Source organism: Eptatretus burgeri, chromosome 15, assembly GCF_056783735.1.
Source record: "Eptatretus burgeri isolate ZD-2024b chromosome 15, Ebu_testis_v1, whole genome shotgun sequence".
Classification (NCBI taxonomy): Eukaryota; Metazoa; Chordata; class Myxini; order Myxiniformes; family Myxinidae; genus Eptatretus; species Eptatretus burgeri.
In genome coordinates this window covers 70,120,552-70,130,924 of record NC_140975.1, presented here as the reverse complement: position 1 = coordinate 70,130,924, position 10,373 = coordinate 70,120,552, and the positions used below count along the sequence as shown (strand labels likewise).

Sequence of the window (10,373 nt, the reverse complement as noted above, 5' to 3'; positions counted from 1 at the left end):
GAGACGGACGGATGGACGGACAGACGGACAGAGCGCGATGACCATACCTGATCTGGAATTTAAATTCCACACACAAGTTAAAATGATTCCGCACATATAATATAATATAACCCCGCTGTGGCCCAAGTCCATGTGGCCTTGATGGAAGGTCACCTCACGCTCCAGCAGCACGATGGGCAATGACGTCACAAGGACGTGAAGAGCAATAAAAATTTGGTCCAAAGGACCAACAAGTCCTGGAAATGTTAAAATACATTGCGGTTCATTTTCACAAAACGAGTACGATGTGAGGAAATACTTCATCCGTCTAAACTGATTAATCGGAGAGAGAGTTCAGTTTTGTGGTTATAATTGGGATGACAAACGATATCTGGCGATGACATTTGAGTAAAATTCCTATTTGTTTTCCTTCGGTTCTAAGTTGGGCGGTGTAATGGCATCGGTACACTGTTTCGTGCACTGTTGTTTGTTTCCACGTGAATTGAGATTTACATTATGTTTCGATATATAAATGTTAAACCCGCATCAAAACAGGGAAAGGACAAAAAAGTATGGAGAAGAATGGATGTTTGAGGAACTGATTGAGAGAAGGGAGGTTTAACCGATGAGTTTGGGTGCGAGTTGTTCATGGAGCCTCGCGGCTCTGACAACGTCAGGAACACACAGGAAGAAGAAGAAGAAGAAGAAGAAGAAGAAGAAGAAGAAGAAGAAGAGGAAGGTTAAGGGAGGCTTGTAAGTGGTCGGTTCTCAGGGAACTGTCGAAGGGGAGAAGGGGTTCAGGGGGGGTTCGGCAATGGCAGCTGCCCGCTTTCGATTATCCTCATATTTGTGGCCGTTTACATGGAGACAAACATGCACATGGAGACGTCACACGTGGCGGGCTTTGAGCTCCAATCCGAGCGTGAAAGTGGAGAAGGACGACGGAGGGCTTGGGCGGCCGTTCGATAAGGTACTGGTGGCAAACCGTGGGGAGATCGCGTGTCGGGTGATCCGGACGTGTCGCCGCCTCGGGATCTCCTCCGTGGCCGTTTTCAGCTCCGCGGACACTGCGGCTCCACACCGGGAACAGGCGGACGAGTCGTGGGAGATCGGCCCGGCTCCCAGCTCGGAAAGCTACCTGCGAGCTGACAAGATTGTCCAGGTGGCCAAAGAGAGTGGCAGCCAAGCGGTGAGTGCTGTCATCTCCTTCCCGCCACAACTCACCTGGTCCCCCCCCCGCCACGCTCTCATCTGTCCCCCCCCCGCCACGCTCTCATCTGTCCCCCCCCGCCACGCTCTCACCTGTCCCCCCCGCCACGCTCTCACCTGTCCCCCCCGCCACGCTCTCACCTGTCCCCCCCGCCACGCTCTCATGTCCCCCCCGTCACGCTCTCACCTGTCCCCCCCCGCCACGCTCTCACCTGTCCCCCCCGCCACGCTCTCATCTGTCCCCCCCGCCACGCTCTCATCTGTCCCCCCCGCCACGCTCTCATGTCCCCCCGCCACGCTCTCACCCGTCCCCCCGCCACGCTATCACCAGTCGCCCCCCCCGCCGCCCTCACCCGTCCCGCCCCCCGTCGCCCTCACCTGTCCCCCACCCGCCCATTTTCACCTCGGGGGGGGAGAGGTGCCCATTTTCACCTCGGGCACCCCCCCACTTGTTCCTTAAATCCATGACTTGCATCCACCCTCCTCCCAAGCTGTTTTTCTTTGTGCTGATTTTGTTCTCATCATCCTGTTTGAGCAGGTACATCCTGGTTATGGATTTCTCTCTGAAAATGCCAACTTTGCCAGCATGGTCAAAGCAGAGGGCCTGAGCTTTATTGGTCCACCAGTTCCTGCAATCCGTGCTATGGGAGACAAGGTAACTAAGTACGGGGTGTTAATGATCAACGAGAGACCGCTTTGACCAGTTTGGGTGGTTCGAGCCGAGCGTTTTATACAAATGCTCTTTAACTTTGATATTGATCTTTGGAATTGGAAGTGCAGCCACATTTTAAGAAGGCATTTGATTCCATTTGCACAATTTTGGATTCATAGGACTATGTGAGGACCATTTGTGAATTGAGGAAAAACTCCATCGTCCTCATGCAGGTTGATATCTTGTGTTTTACTCCACCATGACATGCTTATTTGATTTATGGTAACGTAATGTCACATTGTTAATTTGACTATCTCTTTGAGTGATTTCTGGTGTAATCCTATCAACTTTTAGGGAATGTATCGTCTTTTGTTCTTCGAAGGTTGAGAGCAAGTCAATTGCACGTGCTGCCGGGGTCAACACCATCCCAGGTTTTGACGGGGTGGTGCCGGATGCCGACGAGGCAGTGCGCATTGCGAGGGACGTGGGTTACCCTGTTATGATCAAGGCCTCTGCAGGCGGGGGTGGGAAGGGCATGCGGGTGGCTCGTAACGACGCAGAGGTACACGAGGGCTTCCGTATGTCCGAGCAAGAGGCGGCGTCGAGCTTTGGAGACTGTCGATTACTGGTCGAAAAGTTCATCGATTGTCCACGCCATATCGAGATGCAGGTCCTGGCCGACCGACACGGAAACGCCGTGTGGCTGAACGAGCGGGAATGTTCGGTCCAGCGACGAAACCAAAAGGTCATCGAGGAAGCTCCCAGCCCCTTTTTAGACCCAGAAACGAGGCATGCTATGGGTAAGCAGGCGGTGCAGTTGGCGTTAGCCGTAGGTTACGTCTCTGCAGGGACCGTGGAGTTCCTGGTGGACTCCCAATCCCAGTTTTACTTCCTGGAGATGAACACACGACTGCAGGTCGAACATCCGGTGACTGAGTGCATCACCGGCTTGGATCTCGTCGCGGAGATGCTCTGGATTGCAGCCGGACACCAGTTGGCCATCAAGCAAGAAAATGTACCATTGCATGGTTGGGCTGTGGAAAGTAGAGTCTATGCTGAAGATCCTTACAAGGCCTTTGGAATGCCTTCTGTTGGGCGGCTATCGCGCTACAGGGAGCCAGTAGAAGTGCCTGGTGTGAGGGTGGATAGTGGTGTACGTGAGGGAAGTGAGGTGTCCATCTACTATGATCCAATGATTTCCAAGCTGGTGACTTGGGGTGAGACCAGAGCTGAGGCCCTTATCTCTATGCTTCATGCACTGGACAGCTATGTAATTCGTGGTGTGACCCACAATGTTTCACTCCTCCGGGAAGTTATTGCGAGCGAGCGGTTTGCTTCGGGTCAGTTGAGCACGGCTTTTCTTGCAGAAGAATATCCTGATGGTTTCCATGGGCACCACTTGACCGTTGAGGAGTCTGAAGAGCTCGTTGCTGTGGCAGCAGCGCTCGAGGCATCATTTCTGCGTCGCGCTCGCACCATAAAGTCACAAGGACGACACAGCTTGCCAATGTCTTTTGAACCCATAGAGCTATGGGTACATCTCGGTGATAGTAAATACGAGGTCAAGGTAACAGTGAAAGATGAAAAGACCCATGTGGTGGCAATTGGGGACCATGAAGTTGAAGTTTTTGGCCAAATCGATCTCTCATCGTCTTTACTGAGCCTGGAGGTGGCTCGCATCAAGCGGCTAATTCAACCGCTGTGCCGTGATGGAACTGGCCGTCTGACTCTGCAGTTCTTGGGCACGGCTTATGAACTTCGGGTGCTGTCGCCCGCGGTGGCACGCCTACTCCCCCTAATGCCGGAACCGTTGACCGTGGACCTCTCGCGCCAGCTCCTTTCTCCGATGCCCGGAACGGTGGTCTCCTTTGCAGTCGCCGTCGGTGACAATGTGGTGTCAGGACAAGAGGTGTGTGTGATTGAGGCAATGAAGATGCAAAACAGCCTAGTTTCCACACGTAGTGGTAAGGTCAAAACGGTGAATTTTAAGCCGGGCTCAACGGTAGGCGAGGGAGACTTGCTGGTGGAGATCGAGTGAAGAGACCATGTTTTGTTTGTAGATTGTGCTGACGTGACTGTCACCCCCTCTGTCCTGAGCATCCTTTCAAGCTGCTTCCGAAGATCACAATGGAATTTGTTTTCAGTGGAAGATCACAAGTAAAACCCCTTTTATTTGTTCCCTTTGATGATGCACTTTTTGGTAGTTGTTACAAGATTGTGGTTTTTGTTTGTTTGTCCCCCCCCCCCCATCTTGATTTTAAGGTTTCATGAATGAGAGCAGGTGAATATTGAAAAGTTTTCATGAAATATGGACATCAGGCTAAGAGTGAGGCACCCTGTGTTCTGTGATTAGATTCTCAATGTGAATGTATGGTTTGAGGAGATCATGAATGGTTGAATACATTATTATTTGTGGTGATGTAGCTTTGAGCTGTTGTACCTGACCATCAAAAATGCTGGGAGGTGGCGTACACCTATCTTTAGATGAACCAAAGCACAAGATCACCTGTAACCATTTAAAATTAAACTCTGGGCTCCCCCTTGTATGACACACTGCACATCAGTAGATCCTGAAATGATTGATTCAGGTTAAATTTACTTACACTTGGACTTTATTCATTTTCATTCTTCGAGCATCGATCTCCATCTCCACAACAGATTCCATGGGGGATCATCTAGTTTGTATTGAGTGTAGTTGGAGAATAACAGAACACAGCTGTGTAACATTCCACCTGCTTCCCCTATCCTCCATGCTTACTTTACATTATGGCCGAGGATATTGGTCAACCTCAAGGTGCTTTGTAATAATATAAAACCACCCTCGCACTTGAATTTTCTTCTTTTTTTAATGGAGTTGACACTCGTGGAAGGGCTAGTAAACTGAACACATGAAGAAACAACAGGACAGAGAAGAGGTGGGGTCAGGTATGGGAGAATGCACCACAGCAGCTTTTCACTGCAACCACTTTCTGCCAGTACTCCAGCGGCCTCTGTCTGGCCAGCCCCCAGGCAGATAGACCTGCCCCATCTCACTGAGATGTCAATCAACCTTCTACAACCACAAGGCAAGTGGTCAGCCCATTGGTCTCCTCCACTCATGAGGATCCCTCACTGAGAGAATCTGGTGAGCAGAATTAGCATCAGGAAAACGAGCCACATGTCCATGTAGCAACAGCTGACACTCATGGATTATGCAGGTAACAAATCTCATTTGAGACTCTCACAGCAACTGCGTTGGACACAAAGTCCAACCAGTGATAGTCATGGATTCTCTGAGGAGACCTAGTACCAAAGGAATTAAGTCTCCATCTGAGATCCCTGGTCAGAGTCAAGTCACATCCGTAGAGGAAGACTGGAAGCACCTAGGACCAGAACTCAGACTTTCATCCTGCACAAGTCCAGACAGCACCACACCCCATGATCCAATGACTCCCCCAGCCCAACCCGGACATCGATTGACCACTGGCTCATAGCCAGCAGACACGAATATCACTGCCAAGGTAAGTGAATCTCTCCATGACCTCAACATCCTCACCAAACAGGTACAGACAGGACAGCAGCATCCAAGATGTCATTGAAAGCCTGGATCTTAGTTTTGACTCAGGAAACCCAAAACACCAGTGGCTACGACTCCTCATTCAGCACCTCAAAGGCCCCAAAAGGATATCCAGTCTCCACAAAGATGACTGCATCATCTGAAAAATCAAGGTCAGAGATCTTGACATTCCCAAACGATGCACCACAGCTTGATCTCTCCAACATCCTCCCGAGAATCCAGTCCATACAAGTGCTGAAAAGTGTGGGGTCCAGTCCACACCCCTGAATAACTCCAGTAACACCTGGAAATAAGTCAGAAACCTGGAAATAATACCACCACATCTCACAGAACTCAGTTCCAGAGTAGAGTTTAGACATCAGATTGATCAGTTTTGGTGGCACCACACGAAGACCATGAATCCTCCAGAGGACATCCCGATTCACCGAGGCGAACACTTTAGAGATCAACATAAGCTGCAAGCAGCCCCTGCCGAAACCCTCGTTTGTGTTCGGTGAAGACCCGAAAGGCAAGGATATGCTCAATCGTTGATCTCTTTGGAGTAATGCCTGACTGCTCTGGATGCTGGTGCTTGAGCAGATGGTGGGGAACCCGTTCAAGAATTATCTGAGCCTTGACCTTGCCCTGCACTGAGAGCAGCGTCACTCCTCAATAGTTGTTGCAGTCCTGGCGATCACCCTTCCCTTTCCAGAGAGGGACAACAAGGCCCCTCTTCCAGTCAGTTTGGATGATGCATGTGTTCCAGGCAGAGAACAAAATGCATATATGAGTACAGCATTTCCAGTCTTGAGAAGTTCAGCATGGATGCCACAGAGTCCAGGAGCTTTACTCCATTTCAACCACTTCATTCCACAACTCTTCAGGATTCCCCAAAGCACCCAGACCCCCCAAATCTCCACTCAGCCTGTTTGCTGACTCCTCAGCTCCCCTCTCATCCTTGAGCTTGCCAACATCCAGCTAAAGCTGGGATGGTACCATTCTCCTGGATTTAAGCTGCAACTTGAGTTACTACCACAAGCCTGTGGTCAGTATTGAGGAACTGAGCACTCCGGTAGACCCTGCAGTTCTGGATCATCCTCCAGCAACCATCAACGAGCACATGGTCAATGTCCTTTCACACCACCGGCGTTGGAATACCAAGTCCAGCGATGAGCTTGTGGGTGCTGAAACAATGAACCAGCCACCTGAAGTCCATGATGACTTGCAAAGTCAAGGAACTTGGTGCTAATCTGGTTCACAGTTCCAAACCCATAGGGACCAAACACGTCTCATAACCATCCCTATCAGTTCCAGTCGATGCATTGAAAACCCCCAAGACTAAGAGTATCGCACCTGGGGCACTGATCAACCAGACTCAAACGTGGCATGGAATGCGTCCTTCACGGTGAGATTACTCGCCTCAGTCGGAGCATATACAGAGACCAGGGAAATGACACCCAAGGAGGGACGGATCCTTAGTCTCATCATCCGCTTGTTGACTGGTGTTACCTCAATTATCATTTGAGTTAGCTGACTGGACACAGCTACAGAAACTCCTTCGGCATTGTAACCATCAGAGCGGGGGGGGGGGAGACACCAACAGTGGAGTTGATGGACAAGATGGAGGGAGACCTGGGGAAACAATGGGTGTGGAGAGACATATTTGTCAGGATTGAGACACATATTCCAAGTGTTTGACCAGCTTGTGATTTTTTTTTCAAGGTCTGAAGAGAGGGTAGAGGCTGCAGCCTGCAGGTCTGAAGAATGAAGGATATCAGAGGGTGCAGTCAAAGAGATAAAGGATTTTCTGGAGTCGGAGAGATAGATCATTGATGATCAGGCATAGAACTGGGTGCAGAAGTCTTGGGCTCTCCAGCCTTGATGGGGAGAGATGAAAGGATTCCGTTGAGCCACACATTGGCTATGAGAGAAGATCAGTAATCCATGTGTGGAGTTGACCTTGGATGCTGTGAGCAGACAGTTTGAAGAGCAAGGCAGGATGCCAGACTGTATCAAAAGCATGGGATATGTCCAGAGAAGGCCCTGATCTCATGTCTAATATTGAGGGCCTCCATCTATTGTTTGGTGAGTAGAAACAATGTCCATCGTAGAGTGACCTGGTCTGAAACCAAATTGGTGATCTGAGAGGTAGTTGGAGAAAAGGAAGGATTTCATATTGACTGTGATGATGGATTCCATGACCTTGGTCATGATTGGATGTAAGCTTAGTGGTCCATGGTTGAGTGGATCCATTTTTGCAATAGTGATGGCTGATTTCCAAACAGATGGAAGAAGACCTAGCACAAAAAAGGACAGAGCAGGTTAAAAAAGTTTCTTTCAGACAATCAAGCTACCACCCAGTCCAGTTGGAGGAAATCAAGGGTTGACAAACCTCTTCACCATCTCAGGTGCAAAATTCAAAGTCCAGAAGCAGTTGAAGGGTTGGGGACAAGATTTTGAAGGAAACAGAATTGAGGCATTTGGCCTTCTGAAGATCAGAGTCGGCTGTGGTGCCATTTTGAATGATGGAAGGGCAGCTTACTCCGGATGCAGACTTAAGGCAACACCAGGTTTGAGGAGGGAGTTGAGTTTGAAAGAACAATCTGTGGGTTGGCCAGATGTTTGAGGGAGCCAGGACAAAGGGAGATGGTGAGATGAGGGTGGATGTAGAAAGTGGTGATATGAAGTTGTGATTCTGAAGAGGGGAACATGCAGAAAGGGTGGGGTTGGAAGGACAGGGTCTTGTCTGTGATTTGGGGGAGGTGTGTACTGACACGGAGGGGTTTCACACTGTAAAATAACGGGAAGGGGATTTGATTGTTCCGCGCAGACCTCTGCAGCTTCGGTGAGACAGGTTTGCAAACTATGCCGGAAGGGGAAGAATCGATGATGAACACGTGATGTGCTGATGTTGGAGAAATAAGAGGATTGAAGCATTTTAATACAATTTCAAAAGCTTTTGAAGGAAGTTTTTTTTTTCATCAATTATAATGGAGGAAAAGAACATATACGAGTCCAAAGATTTTTTTTTTAAGTGAGAATATAGGATAATGTTGAATAGGTAGGACAATTGGGGGTGGGATGTGGGGAGGGATGACAAAACAGACAATTAGCTCCTGACTATCCGAGTCGGCCCAGACTACACAAAAAATGAATTCAACAATATCGACGAGGTAAGATTTATCATGGAAAATTGATGAAAATACAAACAGCACCAGATGAAAATATAACAGAAAAACACGGATCAGATTCGCAAAACTCAACTTTGACTGACTCAGGTGGAAGGAGCAGCTGTGGATCCGACCTCCCCATGGAGCAAACTCCCCACCGGAAAAGGTGAGACTTTAATATCTGCCCCAAACAGATGACTGTTCATGGTCTATACATGGCAGCACATGTTCAAGTTTGTACTCTATCGTCATGGTTTGAGTACATCGATTACAAACGTATCTTCACCTTTTCCTCATTTCATTCACAGTTCAATTTGAACGGAGCCTGACTGAAGATGATCATTTCATAAACACCAAAATAGGAATGAGAAAATTCTGTGGTACAAGCCATCTTGACCTCAATACAGCAAATGTGATGAGAGAAAAGGGAACCATATATTTATGATAGATGTACAGGAGGTTTCATCGAAACGATGAACAGTGAGTGAGGTGAAGTGCATCGCCAAACCAGATGGAGACAAACATGTGCCGTTTGCACACGTCATGAAAAGGTGGTTTGAGACGGGTACAATTGTCAAAAATAGGAACAGCAGCTTAACGTACAAAGTGGATTGATCTTATTCTTGAATAATAATGAGGAAAACAAGGTGCATGCAGAGAAACGGGGTTCTTGTACAACCTATAAAAAAAAACACACCCATTTGTTCAATGCTGAACCATTGACATCATCTCCTCTTAAGGAGGTTTACCATTAACATTCAATTCATTATTCTGGAAGTCTCCTGCCAAACTGTTCCACTGACCAATTACCGATGAAAAATTTAATTATTATTATTTTTATTATAATAGAAGCCTGCATAATTTGACGGAGCTTCAAGGCATTCATGACAAAGCGAGAAATGTTTCCCCCTCTAGAACCAATACTGGATAGGTCATCACACGGACGTGCAGGAGTTTGTCATTTGTTTGAGGTGCCGGTGATAACATCTCTTCGTCAAGGACACCGTGGGATCTTTAATTTCCAACAAAGAGGACTGGCAAAGAGGTCCCCTGGTTTGACGGCACACTGGATGGCCTGCACATGAAACACCAGGGTGGGGGTTTATAGCTGGGTCGGGATTCAGACGCAGGCGAGACAGCTCGGAGGGGGTGAACATACGTAAAAGTAACTATCATACAAAGCCATACATTTAAATAAAGATTTAATCTTTATATACTTTTTTTATACACCAAGATTCACCCAGTCAGCTTAGACTATTATTATTTCTATAATCGACTAAAACAAGTTAATGTGGGGAACATGATTACAATTTAGTGAAACACACACATCTGGGGGGAGGAGGGTCGGCCCTCCCCAAAAAATAATAATAATAAAAAAAAGCTGCGAGTTGTGGAGCCCCCACCTTTAGGATTAGCTTCACACTACCCAGTTACTGAAATATTCAACTCAATAACTTGGTGCATAGAACACTTTTCTCCTCACACTGTTTAAGTATATAATTCAATTTAAAGTAAACATTGTAAAAGTCGTATTAAAAAAATTCCACAAGTTTAGTGCCGTTAATGCAGTCAGTGTTTTATACACCACCATATTTAACATGTCCAAGTACTGCAAAACTGGAGATTCTTGGAAGTGACACTTTGTGGTCTAGTGTTCAAGTGCATCATGAAATTTAAATAAAATAAAGATTATAAAAGTCGTAAAAATAAAAATTCCAGGTTTTACCCAGAATCTATTACATCGCCCTGTAACACGTTACACATTAGTTCTTCGTGCCTGTTTGTGTCCTTTATGACGTCGTTAAACAGTAAGTTTCCTGTTTGGAAT

General features: G+C 47.6%; 1 protein-coding gene across 1 annotated transcript; it reads left to right on the top strand.

The window, feature by feature from the left end:
* The first annotated feature begins 656 nt into the window (after positions 1–656).
* Positions 657–4,398, top strand: PCCA (propionyl-CoA carboxylase subunit alpha). Its single transcript, XM_085856795.1, has 3 exons — positions 657–1,168; positions 1,727–1,843; positions 2,223–4,398. Exons 1-3 carry the CDS (start codon positions 794–796, stop codon positions 3,876–3,878), a joined length of 2,148 nt encoding a protein of 715 aa, XP_085712921.1. The 5' UTR covers positions 657–793; the 3' UTR covers positions 3,879–4,398.
* Positions 4,399–10,373: the final 5,975 nt, after the last annotated feature.

Coding starts and splice junctions, on each gene's coding strand:
- PCCA (XM_085856795.1), top strand. CDS start 794: ATGGCAGCTGCCCGCTTTCGATTATCCTCATATTTGTGGCCGTTTACA. Junction 1,169..1,726: donor AAGAGAGTGGCAGCCAAGCG/GTGAGTGCTGTC, acceptor CTGTTTGAGCAG/GTACATCCTGGTTATGGATT. Junction 1,844..2,222: donor TCCGTGCTATGGGAGACAAG/GTAACTAAGTAC, acceptor TGTTCTTCGAAG/GTTGAGAGCAAGTCAATTGC.